This window comes from Symphalangus syndactylus, chromosome 1, assembly GCF_028878055.3.
Source record: "Symphalangus syndactylus isolate Jambi chromosome 1, NHGRI_mSymSyn1-v2.1_pri, whole genome shotgun sequence".
In the NCBI taxonomy this organism is placed as follows: Eukaryota; Metazoa; Chordata; class Mammalia; order Primates; family Hylobatidae; genus Symphalangus; species Symphalangus syndactylus.
The window spans coordinates 84,298,020-84,321,886 of NC_072423.2; the positions used below are offsets into that span (position 1 = coordinate 84,298,020).

General features: G+C 37.8%; 1 protein-coding gene and 1 pseudogene across 1 annotated transcript; one reads left to right on the forward strand and one right to left on the reverse strand.

Moving 5' to 3' along the window:
- Positions 1 to 2,566: 2,566 nt before the first annotated feature.
- Positions 2,567 to 3,718, forward strand: LOC129489928 (protein FAM8A1-like; annotated as a pseudogene).
- Positions 3,719 to 21,677: 17,959 nt separating this feature from the next.
- On the reverse strand, positions 21,678 to 22,616 carry LOC129489929 (olfactory receptor 8K3). Its single transcript, XM_055293177.1, has one exon. The coding sequence runs from the start codon at positions 22,614 to 22,616 to the stop codon at positions 21,678 to 21,680; it is 939 nt and encodes a 312-aa protein (XP_055149152.1).
- Positions 22,617 to 23,867: the final 1,251 nt, after the last annotated feature.

The window sequence follows — 23,867 nt, forward strand, 5'->3', positions numbered from 1 at the left end:
TATTATGTAATGTCATCCAAACAAATTATAACATTTGTAGACAAAAGGTGTTATTCATCATAGGAAATAAACATTATTTCCACATCTGATCCTAAAATTAAAAAAAAAACAAGGAAACTTCTATCAAAAGAAGGGACCCATATTAAATACACACATAATTATGATGTAAGTTAAACTGTAAATATCAATAATGTTTGGAACACATCAATTAATAACAAAATTATATAGTTATTAATATAGGAATGTTAGACTTTATTTCATCTACACAGTGGCATCACAGTTTTGTTTTTCTAGTATACTTCCATATTTTCCAAAGAATTCTTGTGGAATTGTGATATTATTAAACAGTGAGATAGAGATAGCATGAAGCTACTGTAGTTTAAATTTTAGTTTCCCTCACTTGCACTTTCTGGACAGGGATTTAACAATAAACTCACAAGTAATATGTCTTTGTAAAAATTCCCAAAGCAAAGATATTTTAACCATGACCAATTAAGGCCACTTTCCCTTAATATTCTGACTTCCACTTCATCACACTTTATCTGACAAAACAGTGCATTAGCATATCTGCAGGCATTTTTAGGACCCAGCTAACAAAGGATTGAGTTAATGATACTTTGATGTTTAATGGCGATATTTACATGGTTCAAAATCAATGACATTATTAAATAATGCTATCTCTTTTGGTGTAGGAATGATCACTAAGAACACCCTTACCACCAAATGTGCAGAGATTTGAAATTTGGAATTTCATTAATAAAATAATATTTATAGATTTTATGATTTTTTGATCATTGGTTTATGACAAAATTTGTATTATTTTTTCTTTTAAATATTTACATATATTTCAACTTAAATGTGTAATTTTACTTTTTAAGAAAAAAGACAAATTCCCTAATAATTACCAACATGTGCCTCTTTCCTACTAAAATATTTGTTTTATGTCAATACAGAGGGATTATGAATATTTAATTTTATGTTTTATTTCTTTTAAGAGATCAATGTGAAAATAACAGAGTTTAGAGGGCATTTAAAAGCATTGAGCATTTATTACATCACATATAAATTACTGTTTATTTCTAATATTGCCCAGTAGAATACAGATCATTACACTGTGATTTTTCAAACATTTCAGTGATAAGTACTGGTCCTCTATTTAATCTAATTAATGTGGAACATGAGCAAAAAAAAGTGGAACAGGTCTGATTAAAGTTAGTAAAATCTGCTTTAGCCTAATCTCTTTGTCTCTCCTCTTCTACCATTCAGTTTCTCTTCAATGAAAACATGGAACTCTGCAAGCGTGAATTTCAATTCGAGCAGTAGTTGCATTTTAAAATATTATTCAGTCAAATAAAATACAGAATTTAGTTATAACTTAATGGAATGCCAGCTTTAACCCACACAACTATCAAGTAGAACCTTCTGGGAGTCCACCCCAAGGTCCAAACCTATAGCGTAGAGGAGTTAGAACACTCTCACCTTGTGGAAGTTAACAGCAACTGATTAGTTTTACGTGTAGATCTTGCTGTTCTGACTCAGAAAGTAAGGACAGGGGAGGAGAGCAAGACTGGAGATTGGTAAGCTGTCTGCAGCCATCCTTCCCAGATGAAACTGTTCTTTCTTCATTGAATTCCATTCTGTCTTTCTGACTCTTTCCTCCCTTACAAGTAAGAACCGTAAGTCCAGCATTTTTGAAAACATTCTTTTGAACTCACAAGATTTCAGGGTATGCCTTCAAAGGATTTTATTGTAGAATAGGAGATGCAGTGGACTGAACAAAGGAATTCAGTATTGCAGCCACAGTGTCACTGCTTTGAAGTGTTTAAATTTTGCCAATAATTCTTTGTTGGGAGAAAAGCTGAGTGTTGAGACAGAAGCTGAGGCAGGGCTTGCATGTCTGCTAGACTTGCTGGCTCCTTGCTTCTAGCACTCCTGTTATCTCAAGCAGTCATATGTTTCTCATTCACTTGATACACTGTTTCCTTTCAACTCCCCACATCCTCATCAACTGTTTGTTTGAGCACCAATAAATAGGGCGGTCTCCCAGAGCTTCGGGACTTCGTAGCTTCCACACTCGCGATGGCCCCTGGTCCCAATTTCTCTCTCAAACTGTCTTTTTCTCACGCCTTTGACTCCGCCGGACTTCATTGCCCCCAAGACCTGGTGTTGGGTCTGAGCACCCCAACATTCCTGATACCCCGGCGAAGGAACGCTAGAGCGTGTGAAAGCAGAGGACGCATCATCAAAGGACACCCGAGGTCGTCTAAAAGAAGTTCCGTGGGAAAGCTGAACACTCGGAAGAACCAGGGTAACAATGGGACGAAGTGAATGCAGACATTCTGCTTATTTAATTTTTTTAAAGCCTTTGTTATGAAGTGGGGGAGTAAAAGTTAGTAGTCGGAGTTTGTTACCACTTTTTAGTACAGTAAAGCAGTTTTGCCCATGGTTCCCGGAACAGGGGACTATGGAGTTGGATGAATGGGAGAGAATTGGAGAGATTTTTTTTAAAAAGGTGTATAAAGACAGAGCAGTGACAGGTACAGCGGAGGGTGCTGCTGAGGCGATGATGGCAGAGGGTCCCGAGGAAGCCCAAGGCTGCCCTTCTGGGCACGACGAAGGTGGAGGGGGCCACGAGTCCGTCCCTTCCATGAGAGGCCCACCTGCCGCCACTGTCCCATGCCCCCATGACGACCCTCAGGCCAAACCCCAGGCCCCTGGCCAGCCCACAGCCCGGGGCCTCACGGCTGTGCCTGACAAATCGGAGCTGCCCCCGCGAGCTCAGGAAGTGCTGGGAGGGTGCTGGGCTGCCGAAGTGCCCAAGGCCACAGCCCACGGGAGAGACCGAGTGCTCCCGGAAAGTGCACGAGTGGCTGTAGCAGTCCTGCTGCAGCTATCTCATCTGGCACAGCCGGCCTGGGCCTGGCCGTCTTCCCCGCTTGCTGTAGTCCCCAACAGTCCCCGCAGAGCTTCCCTTCGGACAGCACTGCCATCCCCGTGGCTGGGCTATTGTACCCCTTCTACTTCCTGAGTCCTGGGCCCCAGGCCCTGACCCCAGGACAGCTGCTGGCATCAGCACCCGGGCTCCAGTCGCTGGCCTGGGACCCCGGGCTTCTCATGTGCAGGCATCAGTCTGGGCCACTCCAGTGAGGAAGGTAGGATCAGCAGCCCCTTCGTGAAGCCTGAGTGAGACCGGGCAACAGGCAGGCAGAGAATATGTTATTCCATCCTTGGCCCAGGATGGTGAATTTCTTTATTCTCTTCTTTGTAAAAGCAACCATTGTCTTAAGCATTATGCACCTCAGTGGGATAAAGGATATCTCTAAGTTTGCTATGCATTATATAATGGAAAAAATAGATAAAGACGTATCAGTGGAAGACTTGCAGAAAATGATGGTTGTGGCTCTTATATACAGATTATTAGTTTGTTTCTATGAGATAATTTGCATCTGGGGAGCAGGTGGAGCTACCCCAGGGAAGTTCTTGGTAGGGCTTCGAGTTGTGACATGTGATACATTAGTGCTTATTGCACTGTCGGGTTTTAGTGATTCTTTCCTCGAATGTTAGCATTACAGTGTCCACTACATGAGCTTTGATCAAGAATATTTCAATTGCTTCTTTTTTCCCTGCTTGCATCTCACTGCTGTTTTTTCAGCATAATCGAACAGCCTATGATATTGTGGCAGGAACCACTGTGGTAAAAATAAATGGGGTCAGATGATGCCCCCAAAGCCCTGATTTCCACATGCTATAATGACAAGACTAAATTATGTATCAAGGCCATCAATATCCCTGGGTTACACTAATCGATGATTTAGAAATTAAAGCAGTCACTCCAGTGTGATACAGGTGACTACTCTGAAAGTATTGATTTTACTTAAATGCCAAAGAACTTGTCTAGAAGAAAAACCTGTTAAATTCACATATTAAAATTTTTAGATAAAAAAGGCAAATGATTTTATAAACAATGGACAATATATACTTAAGACCTAAGGCATTTTCTTAAGATCTAAGCATTTTCAGCTTTGAAATCTCCAAATGAAACTTTAAAATTTATTTTGGTTTATCCCAAAATAATGGAAAATGTCCAGTTGTGTATTGTAAATATCTATGTAACTCATCTTTTAGTTCACACTTCCTGGGGAGCCACCAAAGAAAGTACCCACAGGAGTTAGGGGACCCTTACCCTGAGGAACAGTTGGCCTATTACTTGGAAGGTCTAGTCTAAATTTAAAAGGTGCTACTGTACATATGGGAATAATTGACTCTGATTGTACTGGAGAGATTCAATTAGTTATTAGTTCCTCTCCGTGTTCTGCCTCCCCAAGAGAAAGAATTGCTCAGTTGTTGCTGTTACCTTATATAAAACTAGGAAGCAGCACAGTGAAAAGAACAGGAGGCTTTGGTAATAACAATCCAGCAGGAAAGGCTGTGTATTGGGTTAATCAAGTGTCTGATAAAAGACCTATTTGCACAGTAACTGTTCAGGGAAAATATTTTGAAGGACTAGTAGATACTGGAGCTGTTTTCTCTATTATTGCTATAAATCAATGGCCCCAGCACTGGCCTAAGCAAAAGGCATCCATTGGTATTGTTGGAGTAGGAGCTGCCTCAGAAGTTTTTCAAAATTCCTTGATTTTACCATGTCAAAGGCCGAATAGTCAGGAAGGGACAATCCAACCTATCATTACACCTATTCCTGTCAATTTATGGGGTAGAGATTTATTGCAACAATGGGAAGCTGAAATACCTATTCCTATGGATCAATATAGCAATCATAGTAGACAAATGATGAAAAATATGGGATATCACCGGGAAAAGGACTAGGAAAATATAAAAATGGCCAATCAGAACCTTTAGAATTAAAAGGGCAAACAGATCAGACAGAATTGGGGTGTCATTTTTAGGAGCAACGATTGTTGAGCCTCCAGCTCCCAATCCTCTTGTTTGGCTGTCAAACCGGTTTGGGTGGAGCAATGGCCACTGAAACAGGAAAAACTGGAGGCTTTAAAAGAACTGGTGCAGGAACAATTTCAAAAGGGACATATAGAGCCTACTTTCTCCCCTTGGAATTCTCTTGTATTTTTCATTAAGAAAAAATCAGGGAAATGGAGAATGTTAACAGATTTAAGGGCTGCTAATGCTGTGATTCAACCCATGGGTGTGCTACAACCAGGGCTGCCCTCTCCAGCAATGATACCAAAATAGTGACCTCTCATAGTGATCTAAAGGATTGCTTTTTTATCATTCCTTTGGCTGCCCAAGATTATGAAAAACTTGCTTTTATTGTTCCCACCATAAATAATGAAGAACCAGTGGACAGATACCATTGGAAAGTATTACCACAAGGCATGCTAAGTAGCCGGACTATTTGTCAAACTTATGTGAGAAAGCTATTAAGCCAGTTAGAAGATAGTTTAAAAAATGTTATATCATCCATTACATGGATGATATTCTGTGTACAGCTGAGACTAGGGAAGAATTGATGTTGTGCTACAAACGGTTATAAAAGACCATAAATGTGGCAGGGTTAATTATAGCCCCCAATAAAATTGAAACTTCTACTCCCTTTCAATATCTAGGAATGAAGGTAAAGCAAAGTGCTATTAAGCTTCAAAAGGTTCAAATTCAAAAAGATAATATAGAAACCTTAAATTATTTCCAAAAGTTATTAGGAGACATTAATTGGATTTGTCCAACTTTAGGCATTCCTACCTATGCTATATCTCACCTCTTTTTTACTTTACGAGGTGATTCAAACCTTAACAGTAAATGCTTCATGTCCAAAAAAGCATGGGAGGAACATCAATTAATTGAGGAAAAAATTCAGCAAGATCAACCCATGACTGCAGCTAAACAACACTTGATAGGACAAAGGAAAATAAAAAGGCTGGATGAGATATATGGTAGAGGGATGCACATACAAAGAGCTGAGAAAAAGGAAAGATAATTTTATGGGAAGAAGATTTGCTTGTGTCTCTCCATGTGACAATCAGGTGCCTGTGTGAGTGCCCACCAAACATCTGAAGATCTATCATGAACCACAGCATCTAGTGGACCCACCTGTACAGTGCAAATTGAAGGCTTAAGGATTGCTTTTTTGCTATACTGTTGCACAAGAAGGATAAGCCTCGATTTGCTTTTTCTATGGTTTCTGTTAATCAGAAAAAGCCTGCTTCTCATTATCAATGGTAAGTTTTACCCCCATGATAATTAACCAAAGGGCAGAAGCTGAGTTACAAATGCTTCAGCAATGGCATGCCTCCCAGCTACAGCCACAAATGTTTTTGCTTGTGTTTCTGTACATTTACTAACATGGGGGTGAGGGTATGCTGTGTTTTTGCAGGAGATGAACAAACCATGTAGATGCCCTCAAGATGTGTATGACCATGGAACAGGAGACTGGAAGGACCCATGGATCCCAACCATGGACTGGGTTCCCCCAGTATGAGCCATGCTGAGAAACTGCTGGAGCACCAGTGTTTTACCTATAGATGCTTAATGGACCAATGCTTTCTGACTGAACTCCTCTCTACCCTGAATACAAGAGACCCTAATAGGTAGGCAGGAGTATGATCACCCCTATTCAGCATGAAGAAGTTACAGAAAACAGACCTTCATCCTTCTGCAACCCCTACGATTAAGGGTCCTCTTGTAAAAGGGAAAGGGGAGCTATGTAGTAGGAAGCATTCAAACCAGATCAACTCCATTTTGAATAAGGGCTAAGAAAAATGAAGCTGGATCACCAAGTGGCAATTAAGGGCTGCACAGCCTGCAATTGCCTTGCTTAATTTAAAGAGGCCACGTTATGCTAATAATGATAACTGTGGTGGTTTCTACAAAACAGAAGGGGGCATGTTGGGAGAAAAGCTGAGTATTAGGAGAGAAGTTGAGGCAGGGCTCGCACGTCTGCTAGACTTGCTGGCTCCTTGCTTCTAGCACTCCCATTATCTCAAGCAGCCATGTTTTTCTCGTTAACCTGATACACTGTTTCCTTTCAACACCCACATCTTCACTAAGTGTTTGTTTAAGCACCAATAAATAGCATGGGCTCCCAGAGCTTGGGGCCTTGGCAGCCTCCACACTCACGATGGCCCCCTGGTCCCACTTTCTCTCTCAAACTGTCTTTTTCTCATTCCTTTGACTCCGCTGGACTTTGTCGCCCCCACCACCTGGGGTTGAGTCTGATCACCCCAACAATTCTTCCTGTGTTTAAGTCTGTCTTCATATCCAGTGTCAGTTATCTCCTTTTGAAGAAGTGTGAACTCTTTCACTTTGTACATGATTCTTGTGTGGAAAAGGATATCTCTGGTCTCCTTTTAATATTTTAATGTTTATATTTTAAATGTAACAATGTAGGGCTAAACATTAGGGCAGAAATAATACAGAAAGTATGCAAATGACTGATTTTTCTATCTTCAGGCACAGTAATATCAGTTAGAAAGTTTTTGAGGTTCAGGGTTTTCTCAGTAACTTCATAAGTCTTAAAAGCCATTCTATTTATTTCAGTCTACTAAATGATTCTAATGCCCATTGTTAAAAAAACAAAACAAAACCCCTCAAAGACAGAAGCAGCCCAGGAGGAAAAAGAAAGGATTAAAAATATTTTAAGTTTTTGCATTTGGTGTCCTTAAATTAAAATTATTTTTAGTTTGTAAACTATTGCCATAAAAATACTTATAAAATATTCTCTTTAAAATATCAAATTATATATTAATATAATATTTGTTATTTTTCAAACCTGGATATCATTACCTGTATTTTCTCTAAAAATTCTAACCTTAATGCATTCTAACAGGTAAGCTTACTTATAAATTTTTTAGGTGATTTTAACTTCCTCTTTACTTGAAATATCTAAACATCACATTCAACTCTCACAAAACAAATAGGTATAGGTCATCTGTTCAATTCATAGGATTTAGTGCTCTCTAACACCATATTAGTCCAGAGAACTCCAATTAGCAGAGATGATACTGAAGTTTTGTAGTGTATTTGGAGGAATCGGCTCTCGTTGACCATTTATGTGTCTATATCAGAAGTTAGTAGTCATAAGAAATGACCAACCCTGGGTGATAATGAAAATATATGCCAATTCTTATCGTCTCACCTTTAATGAGTTGAATTTTCTTCTCTCGGTTTACTTGTGCTTTGGGTAGGAAGAAATAATGGTTTGACATTATGTTTTCTTCTAAAAGTACTTTTTATTGTTGTGAATTTATGTGTATGATATGAGTTCAAGTTTATTCCTCTCTTTGTTACTCTCTGAAGAAATGTGTAATTCCTTCAAATGATTTTGCCCAAATTATCTGAGATACTTTAGGAAATCAACATGGCACATGGATACATATGTAACAAACCTGCACATTGTGCACATGTACCCTAAAACCCTAAAGTATAATAAAAAAAAAAAAAGGAAAAAAAAAATGTTGTCTTTTTATGCCTACTAATTACCTAGGACACCCTACACGTTCACCAGAGAGGATACATAAGGGATATCTCAAAGAAAAGAAACAACAACAATAAATGGTCTCTACAGTACTGTGGAGAACCACATGACATAAAGGTATTCACTCACTCACACAGAGCCAACTATAAGTAACAGCTGAAAATATTTTGACATAACTTTTAACTAAATCTGAAAGAGTTATAAAAGTAATGGTGAACTCATAAATGATACTATCATCATCAAATGGAATTTTTTCTTTGAATTTATTAAAATATATGGTAGGCAGTAGGTTGGAATGTATTATTTAACCCACACATGTAAGATATTACTGTTCTCATATTGAATGTAACAATGTAGGGCTGAACATTAGGGCAGAAATAATACAAAAAATATGCAAATGACTGATTTTTCTATCTTCAGGTGCAATAATATCAGTTAGAAATTTTTTGAGGTTCAGGGTTTTCTCAGTAACTTCATAAGTCTTAAAAGCCATTCTATTTATTTCAGTCTACTAAATACATATTGAGAGAGCTTCAAGCTCAGATAAACTGTAATTTTCCTGGAATCTCATTGATATTGAAAGATTTGAAATTAAAGCCTCATATCTAAAGGAGTGATATATATATATACACACACGTGTATCATATGACATATATATCATACATGTATGTGTGTGTGTCTTTTTTTTCTATAGAAAACCTGTAACAATTGTTGTAATGCATTGTGTAGTGTTTTCTTTAATGGTGGTGTTTCCTGAGCTGATGCCACAACTGTTGGATAATGTTCAGTATAACCTTATTGGGAGTAAATTCTAGTAAAATATTGTATGCCTCCTTTCCTGTAACATTTCATCTGTGTACTCTTCCTCCATGGCTTCAATATGTGGAAGAATTGAGGAAAATGTACACAGTGAAATTTGAAACTCAACAAAATGGTTGTTGAAAAAAATTATTTGTACTTAGTTACTAAATCATTATGTAGAATATTTTCAAAACCAGAAATTTCCCTTGTACTCTATAATCCCCAGATCCTAGGACACTTCTATCATAGAATAATTTTCCTATTACCTCAACTCACAACACTATCCTCCCATCACTGGGCAACTGCTGCTTTGATTGCTATCCCTAGACATATTTTCTTGGTTTTTGAATTTCATGTTTGTTGAAATGTTCAATTCATGCTCTCAACCTTGCTTCTTTTAGTCAGTATTTTGCTTTTGAACTTCATCCATGTTTGTATTGGTACATGGTATTTCATTGTGTGACTATATCATAGTTTTCTATCCATTGCCCAATTGATGTATATTCCAGTTTGGGGATGTAAGAAAACTGCAATTGTATTCCCCAAATCTATAAAAATTTTTTAAAAATTACTATAAATACTCCTATACAAAAATATTTGTGGACACATGCATTTTTCTTTGTTATAGATCTGAGTAAAATTACTAGATCATAGTGTAAATATATATTTAAATTTAGAAGAAACTGACAGTTTTCCAAAATTACTGAATTTTACATTACCAATAGTAATTTTTGGAATCCCATTTTCTCCACATTGCTGCTAAATTTGATATAGAAATATTTTTTACTATTTAAGTTAGAAATGGAAAATGGAATAAACTGGTATCTTATTGTGATCGTAATTTTCATTTACCCGATGACTAATGATAACATGTTTCCATGTACTTTTTGGCCATTTGTATATATTATTTTTAAAATGTCTCAATGTATGCCTATTTTTATTTTTTCTTGTTTGTTGATTTTCTTTTGATTATTTTATGTGTTCTAAACAAAATTTTTTCCGATTTTCATCAAAACTTTTATTGTTAAAAACAATGTCTTTGTCTCAGAATCCTGCAATGATAAAACCCAGAGCTGTTTTACCACTAGAAGACAGAACATTCTCTCTCCCTTGAGACCCTCACATATACGACATAGATTTGGATGCCTGGAATAAGGTGGGTAGAAGAAACCAGAGAGTTAATAATGCCATAATCCAAACTTGAGGTTCTGAAAAAAGAGCAGAACTAAGAACTACCTTCTATTTCTACTTGAAGCCTTGCTCTAATTTTCATATACATTTGTGTATCAAGAAATTTTGGATTCTGAGACATTGTGGTTATGCTGGGGAGATGTCTGACTTTTTAAGAAATATACCTCTTAAAAGTGTTGATTTTATTCTTTCTTGAAATTTATTTTAGGAGGAAAATAACATGGCTTGACTCAAACAGCAAACTCTGTCTTAAACGTAGGCTATCTTTTCATTTTGCTGATTGTTTACTTGCTGTGAAAATTATTGTTCGTTTGATAAAGTACCATGTATTTATTTTTGCTTTTTTAACCTGAAGTTTTGGTGTGGTACTCAAAAAGTCATTGCCAAGGCCAGCATAAACAAAATTTTCTGTTATCTTTCCTTAAAATTGTGCTAGGTTTTCAGGTCCATGGTTCAGGTCTTTTAGTTGTTTTGAATTTATTTGTGTGTATGGTCTAAAATAAAAGTTCAATTATATTTCTTTCCATATAGAAATCTATGTATTCCAGCACCACTTACTGAAGACTGTTATTTATCCATTGTGAACTCTTAGTGTCCTTGTCAAAAATTTGCTGACTGTATATGTTTGGGTTTATTTATGTGCTGTCTATTCTGTTCCATTTGTTTAAGTCTGTTTTTATGCCAGTGCTTTACTATTTTGATTATTGTAGCTTTGCAATATTTGAAATCAGAAAGCATGATGCCTTTGTCTTTGTTTTCCTTTCTGAGAATTGTTTTGCCTTTTGGGGGTCTTTGGTGGTTTCATATGAGTTTTAAGATAGTGTTTTAAATGTCTGTGAAAAATGCCTTTGGGATTTGAATATGCATTGTGTTGAATCTGTATATTGCTTTGAGTAGCATGGACAATATTTAACAATACTAATTCTTCCAATCTAGAAAATACTTATTTGTGTCTTAATTTTTTCATTAGCGTTTTATAGTTATAAGAGTACAGATCTCTTACTCTTTGGCTAAATTTATTTCTAAGTATTTTTTGTGCTATTGTTAGTGGATTTATTTTCTTGATTTCTTCTTTTGGTTAGGTTTCCCTTTATGTAAAAAAAAATGTTATTTCTCATCCTGTTAATATACTGAATACAGGTATTTATTTTAACAGTGTTTTCTTGTGAAGTCTTTGGAAGTATTTCCATAAAGGATCATGATATCTGAAAATAGAGATAATTTTACTTCTCCTCTCTGATTTATATGAATTTGATTTATTTTTCTTGTCTGATTGCTTTTTCTAGTACTTCCATTTCTATGATGAATAGAAGTGACCAGAGTGAGCATCCCTGACTTGTACTAGATCATAGAGACAAGGGTTTTAGTTTTTCCACATTGATTATGTTAGATGTGGGGTTTTCATACATTATCTTTAGGACATTGAGATAATTTTCTTCTATACCTAAATTATTGGAAGTTTTTGTTGAGACAGAATGTTGAATTTTGTCAAATGCTTTTTTCACATCATGTGGTTTTATCTTTCATTTTGTTAATGTGATATATAACATTGATTGATTTGTGTATGTTAAACCATTCTTGCATGCTAGGGATAAATTTCCTTGGTCAGGATTTATAATATTTTAGTATGTTGTTGAATTTGCTTTGCCAGTATTTATCCTTTGGAAATTTTTACATATATGTTATCCATATATGGCCTGTCATTTCCTTTTCCTGCAGTATCTTTGGCTTTGGCACCAGGGTGATACTTGTCATGTAAAATGTGTTTGAAAGTATTTCCTGTACAGTAGTCGCTCCTTATCTAAGACTTTGTTTTCTGATATTTCAGTTGTGGTTTTAAAATATCAAATGGAAAATTCCAGAAATAAGCTTCATACATTGTAAATTGAGAGCCACTGTAAGTAGCAAGAGGAAATATTGTGGGGTCCCAAGCCATCCTTCCCTGGATAGAATCATTCTTTTGTTAAACATATGTAAACTGTATACACTTCCTGCCCATTTAGACACTTAGTAGTCTTTTCAGTCATCAGGTAAACTGTTACAGTGTTCAAGTAACCCTTATTTATTTAACAATGGCCCAAAGTGCCAGAGTAGTTATGCTGTCAGTTCAGATATGCCAAAGAGAAGCCATGAAGTATTTCCTTTAAGTGAGACATGAAAGTTCTTCATTTGAGGAGAGAAAACAACATGTATGCTGAGGTTGCTAACATTGATGGTAAGAACAAATCTATCTATGAAATTGTGAAGAAGGAAAAGAAATTCATGCTAGTTTTGCTGTCATATGTCAAAACACAGTATTGGATAAGTGTATTAGTCCGTTTTAATGCTACTGATACAAACATACCTGAGACTAGGTAATTTATAAAGAAAAAGAGGCTTAATGGACTCACAGTTCCACGTGGCTGGAGAGGCCTCATAATCATGGCAGAAGGCAAAAGTCATGTCTTACATGGCAGCAGACAAGAGAGGAAGTGAGAACCAAATGAAAGGGGTTTCTCCTTATAAAACCATCAGGTCGTGTGAGACTTATTCTCTACCACAAGAACAGTATGAGAAAAACTGCCCCCATGATTCAATTCTCTCTCACTGGGTCCCTCCCACAACACATGGGGATTATGGGGTCTATGATTCAATGTGAAATTTGAGTGAGGACAGAGAGCCAAACCATATCATTCCACCCTGGTCCCTCTCAAATCTCATGTCCTCATATTGCAAAACCAATCATGCCTTCCCAACAGTCCCTCAAAGTCTTAACTCATTTCAGCATTAACTCAAAAGTCCACAGTCCAAAGTCTCATCTGAGACAAGGCAAGTCCCTTCCACCTATGAGCCTGTAAAATCAAAAACATGTTACTGACTTCCTTGATACAATAGGGGCACAGGCGTTCAATAAATACACCCATTCCTAATGGGACAAATTGGCTAAAATGAAGGCACGAAAGGCCCCATGCAAGTCCAAAATCCAGGGGGGCAGTAAAATTTTAAAGCCCCAAAATGATCTCATTTGACCCCATGTCTCACATCCAGGTCACTCTGATGCAAGAGATGGGGTCCCATTGTCTTGGGCGGCTCCACCCCTGTGGCTTTGCAAGGAACAGCCTTCCTCTTGGCTGCTTTCACAGGCTGGCATTGAGTGTCTGCAGTGCAAGCTGTCAGTGGATCTACCATTCTGGGGTCTAGTGGAGGATGGTGACTCTCTTCTCACAGCTCCACTATGTAGTGCCTCAGTGGGGACTCTGTGAGGGAGCTTCAACCCCACATATCCATTCCACACTGTCCAATGAGATGTTCTCCCTGAGGGCCCCACTGCTGCAGCAAACATTTCCCTGGACATCCAGACATTTCCATACATCCTTTGAAATCTAGGCAGAGGTTCCCAAACCTCACCTCTTGACTTCTGTGCACCCACATACTCAACGCCCATATGGAAGTTGCCAAGGCTTGGAGTTTGCACCCTTTGAAGCCATGTTCTGAGCTGTACCTTGACACCTTTTAGCTATTACTAGAATGACTGGGATATAAGGCACCAAGTCTCTAGGCTTCACACAGCAAGGAGGTCCTGGGCCTGACCCAGGAAACCACATTTTTCTCCTAAGCCTCTGGGCCTGTGATGAGAGGGTCTCCCACAAAGGTCTCTGATACTCTGGAAATATTTTCCCCATTGTCTTTGTGATTAACATTTGGCTCCTCATTACTTATACAAATTTCTGCAGCCTTATTGAATTTCTCCTCAGAAAGTGGGTTTTTCTTTTCTATCCCACTGTCCGGGTGAAAATTTTCTGAGCTTTTATGGTGTCTCCGTTTCAAAACTGAATGCTTTTAACAGCACCCAAGTCTCCTCTTGAATGCTTTACTGCCCAGAAATTTCTTCTGCGAGATACCCTAATGTATCTTGCATTTCCCTCAAGTTCAAAGTTCCACAAATCTCTATAGCAGGGACAAAATGCTGCCAGTCTGTTTGCTAAAACATAGCAAGAGTCACCTTTACTCCAGTTCCCAACAAAGTACCTCATCTCCATCTGAGACCACCTCAGCCTGCATTTCATTGTCTATATCATTGTCAGCATCTTGATCAAAGCCATTCAACAAATCTCTAGGAAGTCCCAAACCTTCCCACATTTTCCTGTCTTCTTCTAAGCCATCCAAACTGTCCAAGCCTCTGCCTGTTACCCAGTTCCAAAGTTGCTCCCACATTTTTGGGTGTCTTTACAGCAGTGACCCACTCTACTGGTACCAATTTACTGTATTAGTTCCTTTTCACACTGCTGATAAAAACACACCCAAGACTGGGTAATGTATAAAGAAAAAGAGCTTTCATGGGCTTACAGTCCCATGCGGCTGGGAAGGCCTCACAATTATGGTGGAAGACAAAAGTCACATTTTACATGGCAGAAGACAAGTGAAAGAATAACCAAGCAAAAGTGGTTTCACTTATAAAACCATCAGATCTCAAGAGACTTACTCATTACCATGAGAACAGTGTGGGAAACCACCCCCATATTCAATTATCTCCCACCAGGTCCCTCCAACAACACATGGGGATTATGAGAGCTACAATTCAAGATGATATTTGAGTTGGAACACAGCCAAACATATCAAGAAATGCTTAGTTAAGATGAAAGAGCCACTAAATTTATGGGATGTAGACAGATACATGTTCTGATTTATGGCAATCAGGTTCAGTACTATCCATGGTTTCAGGCATTTCCTGGGAGTCTAGGAAGGTATCTTCTATGGATTAAGTGGACTACTGTACTTTTATTTTTTGAAAGAGTTTTAGAATGATGTGTAATGATTCTTTAAATGTTTGGTAGAATTCAACCATGAAGACATCTGACCCACAGCTTTCCTTGTTGGGAGGTTTTTAATTACTATTTATATTAGTTTGTTTTCATACTGCTCTAAAGAACCTTACCTGAGATTGGATAATTTATAAAAGAAAGAGGTTAATTGACTCACAGTTCTGCCTGACTGAGGAGGCCTCAGGAAACTTACAATTGCAGTAGAAGGCAAAGGAGAAGAAAGGACCTTCTTTACAAGGCAGCAGTGGGTGGGGAGAACTCATTCACTATGAAGAGAACAGCATGGGGGAAACCTTGCCCATGATCCAATCACCTTCCACCAGGTTCCTCCCATGACACATAAAGATTGCAATTCAAGATGAGATTACTGTAGGTACACAGAGCCAAAAGATATCATTCTGCCCTGATCCCTCCCAAAGCTCATGTCCTTTTTAGATTTTAAAACCAATCATGCTTTCTCAACAGTCCCCCAAAGTCTTAACTCATTTCAGCATTAACTGAAAAGTCAACAGTCCAGGGTCTCATCTGAGGCAAAAATCCCTTCTCTCTATGAGCCTGGAAAATCAAAAACAAATTAGTTACTTCCAAGATACAATGAGAGTACAGGAATTGGGTAAATGTCCTCATTCCAACTGGGAAAAATTGGCTAACACAAAGGGGCTACAGGCTCCGTGCAAGCATGAAATCCAGTGGGGAAGTCATTAAATCTTAAAGCTCCAAAATAATATACTTTGACTCAATATCTCATATCCTGGGAATGCTGATGCAAGGGGTGGGCTCCCAAAACCTGGGGCAGCTCCAGCCCTGTGGCTCTGCAGGGTAGGGCCCCTGCAGCTGCTTTCATGGACTGGCATTGAGTGCCTGCAGCTTTTCCAGGTTCATAGGCCCAACACCAGGTGGAAGCCATCAAGGCCTGGGATTTGCCCCCTCAGAAGCAATGGCCTGAGCTGCACCTTGGCACCTTTTAGCCATGGCTGAAGCTGTAGCAGCTGGGATGCAGGGTGCCAAGTCCCAAGGATGCACACAGCAGCGACGGGGCCCTGGGCCTGGCCCAGGACATGATTTTACCCTCCTAGGCCTCTGGGCCTGTAATGGGAGGGACTGCCATGAAGATCTGTAAAATACCCTGGAGACACTTTCCCCATTGTCTGTGCTATTAATATTTGGCTTCTAGTCACTTATGCAAATTTCTGCAGCAGGCTTAACTTTCTCCTCAGAAAATGGGTTTTTCTTTTCTACAGCATGGTCAGGCTGCAAATTTTCCAAACTCTTATGCTCTGCTACCCTTTTAAACATAATTTTAAATTTTAGATCATTTCTTTCTTCATACACATAAACATACACTTTTAGAAAATGTCTGGTCACATCTTGAACACATTGGTGCTTAGAAATGTCTTCCATCAGATAGACTAAATTATCTCTCTCAAGTTCAAAGTTCTACAGATCTCCAGAGCAGGGGTAAAATGCCACTTGTCTCTTTGCTAAAGCATAGCAAGAGTGACCTTTGCTCCATTTTCCAATAAGTTTCTCACCTCCATCTGAGACCATCTCAACCTGGACCTCATTGTCCATATCTCCATCAGCATTTTGGTCAAAATCACTCAACAAGTCTCTAGGAAGTTCCAGATTTTCCCACATCATCTTGTCTTCTTCTGAGCCCTCCAATCCGTTTCAACCTCTGCCCATTACTTAGTTCCAAAATTGCTTCCACATTTTCAGGTATCCTTATAGCAATGCTCCACTTCTCTCACTACCAGTCTTCTGTATTAATCTGTTTTCAAACTACTTTAAAGAATTACCTGAGACTGAGTAATTAATAAGTAAAGAAGTTAATTGACTCACAGTTTTATATGGCTGGGGAAGCCTCAGAAAACTTATAATCATGGTGTTATGTGCATCTATATGAAGAGACCACCAAACAGGCTTTGTGTGAGCAATAAAGCTTTTTAATCACTTGGGTGCAGGCAGACTGAGTCTGAAAAAGGAGTCAGCACAGGGTGATAGGTGTGGGGAAGTTTTGTAGGATTTGGGTAGGTAGTGGAAAATTACAGTTAAAGGTGGCTGTTCTCTTGTGGGCAGGGGCGGGGGTCACAAGGTGCTCGGTGGAGAGTTCCAGAGACTTACTCTCCAGGAGAAGGAATGTCACAAGGTTAATTGATTAGTCAGGGTGGGGCAGAAACAAATCACAATGGTGGAATATCATCAGTTAAGGCAGTAACTGGCTATTTTTACTTGTTTTGTGTTTTTTCAGTTGCTTTAGGCCATCTGGATTTATACCTGCAGGTGACAGGGGATATGATGGCTTAGCTGGGGCTCAGAGGCCTGACACATGGTAGATAGCAAAGGAGAAGCAAGCACCTTTTTTTATATAAGGCAGCAGAAGACAGACATTGGGGGCAGGGAGAAGTGCCCCACTTTTATTTAAACCTTTATACCTCCTGAGAACTCACTCATTATCATAAAAACAGGGTGAAAAAACAACCCCCATGACCCAATCGCCTCCCCCCAGGTTCCTCCCTTGACATGTAGGGATCACAATTCAAGATGAGATTTGGGTGGGGACACAGAGCCTAACCATATCACTACTTCAATCTCTATGTTGTTTTTTTTTCAGGCTTTTTGTTTATGTCTGATTTAATATTGGTAGATTGTATTTTGCTAGGAATTTATTCATTTCCTCAATTATTCAATTTATTGACATATAATTGTTCGTAATAGTCCCTCATCCATTTTATTTCTGAGATATCAGTTGTAATGGCTCCACTTTCACTTATAATTTTATTTTACTCTTCCCTCTTAGTTAGCCAAGCTGAAAGTTTGCCAATTTTATTTTTTCAGAATGCCAACTCTTATTTTTGTTATTTTTTTCTATGTTTTTTCTATTCTTTACTGTATTTATTTCTGTTCTGATCTTTTTTTGTTTCCTTCTGATAATTTTAGGATTGATTTTTTTTATTTTAAATGTTGTTTTCTGGGGCATAATGTTAGGCAATTTGTTTGAGATCTAAATCTGACCCCTACAGGCCACAAGTACCTGTTATTATTATTTCACATATTATATAATGTGTCCTAGTGTTTTAGCTGGGACTTAAAGAATATACAAATAGTTTCATCCTCATCAGGGAACTTATAAAGGTAAGATTAACTAAACATGATGTCAACCTATGCTCAAATATGACACACTGGAAAATGGGGAAAACACCACATGCCATTGTGAATGATGTGGTCCTCATTGTTCCAAGATGCGTCAATCACATATACTGGAAATTAGAATATAGTTCCTCCTGTTTCATGACTTCTGAAACTTCTCTACCTTGTAACATGCCTGTTCAGCTCAATAGTGATTTACTCTGTGTCCAGGGAGTCCAAGGATTTGCCAAATTGTCATTGTCCTTCCTCATCTTTTCCTAGGAGGGTCCTTTCCCCTATTAAGAAAACAACCTCAATCTTTCTTTCTCAAAGATGGTTGAACTTATTAGGATAGAAATAAAGAAAATCTGCCTGATTATTTCTTTGTCTTCAGCATATTACTGACTACTTAATGCTAATTTCTGCTATCCTCATCCTCTGCAATTTATTACAACTCTACTCAAACTCTCCTTTTTGATGGCTTTCTACTTGAGCATAGACACTCTTACAAAATGTCAAAATGGACTGATAAGGTTACATTTCTGAGTCAATTTTCTTTTTGATTATGTATTTTGTAAATTAATTTTATGTGTCACATAGTTCACTGCTTTCATTTATTTTCTTATTTGAAAATATTTCATTGACAAAAATATATTTTTAAGGTGCACAGTGTGATAATTTTATATATGAATACATTGTTTAATGATTACTAAGATAACGTTAATTAGCACATCTGTTACCACCTATAGTTCACCCTGCATATGTGTGTGCATGTGTTTATGTGTATATGTGTGTGTATGTGTGGTGAAGACACTTGGAATTGGTTCTTCCATCAAACTTCAAGTAAAAAGTTCAATATTATAAACTACAAACACCATGTGGTACAATGGATCCCCAGCATGTATTCTTCCTATAATTGACTCCTCTGCTCTTTTTCTCTTCTAATACCAAATCTGCCAAAGTGAGGTTTTGCTCTGTCACATCTCAGGGTAACATCAGTGAAGCATACAAATGACATTAATAGACAAAATAGGGCTGGGTGCAGTGGCTCATGTCCTTAATCCTAGCACTTTGGGAGGCTGAGGTAGGCCGATCACTTGAGGCTAGGGAGTTCAAGCCCAGGCTGGCTAATGTGGCAAAACCCCGCCTCTTTCAAAAATACAAAATTATCTGGGCATGGTGGCACATGCCTGTAGTCCCAGATACTTGGGAGGCTGAGGCATAAGAATTGCTTGAACTCAGCAGGCGGAGGTTTCAGTGAGCCGAAATCATGCCACTGCACTCCAGCCTGGGCAACAGAGCCAGACCCTGTCTTAAAAAAATGAGAGAGAGACAGACAGACAGAGACAGAGAAAGAAAAGAGAAAGAGAATATATATAGAGTCAGGCATTGTGGCTCATGCCTGTAAGTCCCAGCACTTTGGGAGGCTGTGGTTGGCAGATCACTTGGAGCTCAGGAGTTTGATACCAGCCTGGGCAACATGGCAAAACCCTGTCTCCATGAAAAATACAAAAATAGGCCGGGCATTGGTGGCTTATAGCTGTAATCCCAGCTATTTAGGAGGCTGAGGTGAGAGGATTCCTTGAGCTCAGGAATTTGAGGCTGCAGTGAGCTATGGTTATGCCACTACACTCCAACCTTGCCAACAAAGGGAGATTCTGTCTCTTAAAACAAACAAAAAAATACAACAAAGCCTGGTTCTATTACTCATTACCTTGGTGATCTCTGACAACTTACTGTATCTAGGCTCTACTTTATCATCTTAAAAATGGAATTTTTAATAGAACCTACCTCACAGAGCTGCTGTGATGGCTAAATTGTTTGAGACATGTAGAATCTCTATAATACAATAGTAAGTGTGAGATATTATTATTACCTGGTAATTTCTATGACCATTTTAAAGATTCATTTTCAGTACAGCAACAATATGATAATATTTATCCTCACATGACAGTGTGCTCTGCAATGTTTAATTTATTCCAATGAGATATATTCATTAGTGTTTCTTTGGCTGCACATGGGATTTTGTTTTATGATTGTGAACCAAGAAAATATTGTAGACTCTGATACTTCCAATAAATTCTTAGGATTATTAAAAAGAATAAAGGAAATCAAAATACATAAGAAAACGTATGGAGTTAAGGAAAGCAACCATGTTCAAAAGGCAAGATAACGATATCATTGCATACAGATCAGACTTCACTTGCATGGTGAAAGTCTGTAACTGTCAAAAGACATCTGTAATAGCCAGCAGATAGATACAGTATGGTGTAGTGCATTTTATTACTTTTATTTGCTTTGTACAAGTAGAAAAATCAACTGATGCAATCAAACAGTGAAGTACATGAAAATATAATGCATTCGATATAGTGCATATTGATAGAAATTATGAATTGTCAACTGAGTGAGAGACTACAAAGTTAATTCATCATAGAATGGTCCTCCTACTCAAAGGTGTAAAAACAACTGGAACACAAATTTTAACCACAGTTTATTACTTTTTTTTAGATAAATAACGGGAAAATCTGTGAAAAAGGCAATTATTAAGCAAGAACACCTGGAGAAAAAGAATAAACCTGAGAATTTCTATGGATGTCTTCTAAACTTAAGCATAATTGATATATCTACTCATGTAAACAGAATGGGCTAACTGAAACAAAATCAGGTGCTAATCAGAATTTCCGATTATTGAGCTACAAAGTATATTCAGTTAACAGACTTATATATGGAAATAAAAGCATTGATAAGGAAAGAGTAGGATCCTAATATTCGGAATAGTAATTATTCAAGCACATTTGTAAGACTTAAAATCATCACATGTCATCTAAACAACCAGTATTAAATGCAATGTCAGGCAAAAAGTGTGAAGGCTAAAACAGAAGGAAAATGCTTATATACACAAAAACACACAAACGGAAACATACAGAAACATACACACTGTAAATTTTATTCCAATAGCAGATAAAAACACTAGAATCCTCGTAACTTCCTTCTGTAATGACTGTTTCCTGCTGCCACCCAGCATACTAGCTTTCCTTGTCTCCCTTTTTTCTTTGTCTATATCTATGGTGCACATTCTACTGTTATATAAAATGGGCTTATTGTGAATGCAATTCATCTATCCATCAAGGAAGGCAAAGATTTCTACTGTTTTGTTTATTAATCTATGTATAGCAATTAGAAGAGCCTATTATGTACGAGACATATGTAAATATATGTTGAATCGATTATGCTTGTTATGTCTTCTGGAAGTATGCACAGCAAAAATTCATGCCCATAACCTAATTTATAGGAATCATATTGTACAAAATTTAAACAAAAATATTACATAAGTTATTCCATGTCCTTCGTAGGGCATATTTTACATCTTTGTTTTGTAAACTATAGATCAAGGGATTCAACATGGGGATAACCAGGGTGTAAAATATAGAAGCCACTTTATCAGTGTCAAAGGAATGACTGGACTTGGGCTGCACGTACATGAAAAGCAAAGTCCCATAGAACACTATGACCACTGTCAGGTGGGCTCCACAGGTAGAAAAAGCCTTTTGTCTGCCAGCAGAATTCATCCTGAGAATGGCTACGAGGATGAGCAGGTAAGATAAAAGAACTATCAGAAGAGATGAAATCAAATCAATAGCTGCGAAGATCAGAATTATCAATTCAATTTCATGCGTATTTGAGCAGAGCAAAGGTAACAAAGGGAGACTGTCACAGTAGAAATGACTAATGACATTGTAGCCACAGAAAGATAGAGTAAAAATCTTTATGGTGACTAGAAGAGAAATGAATGTGCAGTAGAGGTAAGGGATTGCAACCAGCACCTGACATACCCTTCGTGACATGATTACTGTGTATAGCAGAGGGTTACAGATGGCCACATAGCGGTCGTAGGACATGGCTGAGAGAATAAAAAGTTCACTACCAATGAACACAAGAAAGAAAGCTAACTGTGTTGCACAAAAATAATAAGAAATTATATTCTTATCCACAACAAAATTTACTAACATTTTGGGTCCCACAGTTGTTGAATAACCAAGATCCATGAGAGCCAGATGTCTGAGAAAAAAGTACATAGGGGTTTGCAACCTGGAGTCCGACTTGGTGAGGACGATTATGCCCAAATTGCCCATCACTGAGATCACATAGATCATGAGGAACAACGCAAATAATGGTGCCTGCAGCTCAGCGATATTTGTGATTCCTGTAAGAATGAATTCATTCACCGTTGTTAGATTGTGTTGTTCCATCCAGGTTCATCAGAAAACCTATTGTGATAGAGACATCAGCATAGTCAATAGCTTTCCTCTATCATCACCTGAGAAATTTTTTAGTATGCCAAGCTAACATAAGATATACCTAAATTTCACAATTTGCGACATTTGAAAACGTACCTCTCACAAATAAAAACAAGTTTAAATAATTCAAGAAAGAGATAAGACAGATCAGCAGTTTTCAGTTGCTTTTGATTTTACTCACCCAAAAACATTTTCTAATGTCTAGAGACATTTTATTTATCACAATTTGGAGGTGGGCCACTGTTGCATCTAAAGGTTAGAAGCCAGTAAGCTGCTAAACATTCTACTATAATCAATACTCAGCCCATCGCAATACCCAACCCCAAATATCAATAGTGCTAAGGTTGAGAAACTCTGATGAGATACATGAATAGATAGATGATAGATAGATAATGGATAGATAGATAGATTATGGATGAACAGATAGAATCATATGAGAGAGAGAAAGAGATATAGACAGATATTCATGTCTGTATAGATATATAAAGAAAATTTTTAAAGTTAAAAACATTGTTAATATTGTGGATATCTGATATGTGAACAATTATTTTACTATGTTTTTAGAGTTTGGTCATATTTATAGATTACAATTACTATTATGACATAATACAATTTTAGTTATATAAAAAATTTCTGTCACAGATTCCAAAAATGCATAAAACCATCTGCTTCAAAAATCATCCTGTGAATACCCATATCTCTTCGGGTGGTACAGCTGAGACTTTAATAGAGTTGACAGATATTAGGCATATGAGTCAGAGCAGCATAACAGATGACAGTGGCAATTATTTGTATATACAAAGCAAAAAATATCAGGAAATATATGGATATAGATATATTCTACACTTTATTTTTTTATTTATTTTTTTTTTTTGAGAAGGAGTCTCGCTCTTTCACCCAGGCTTGAGTGCAGTGGCGCGATCTCGGCTCACTGCAGGCTCCACCCCCCGGGGTTCACGCCATTCTCCTGCCTCAGCTTCCCGCGTAGCTGGGACTACAGGCGCGCGCCACCTCACCCGGCTAATTTTTTGTATTTTTAGTAGAGACGGGGTTTCACCGTGTTAGCCAGGATGGTCTCGATCTCCACTTTATCTTAATTTATGTCATATTTGAAAGGCTATTTTAGGCAAATAGTGTAAGTTATCTAAAACTGTTTGTTCTTATGTCCAGAACCAACATGTCATTGCAGAATTGTTGGGAAGG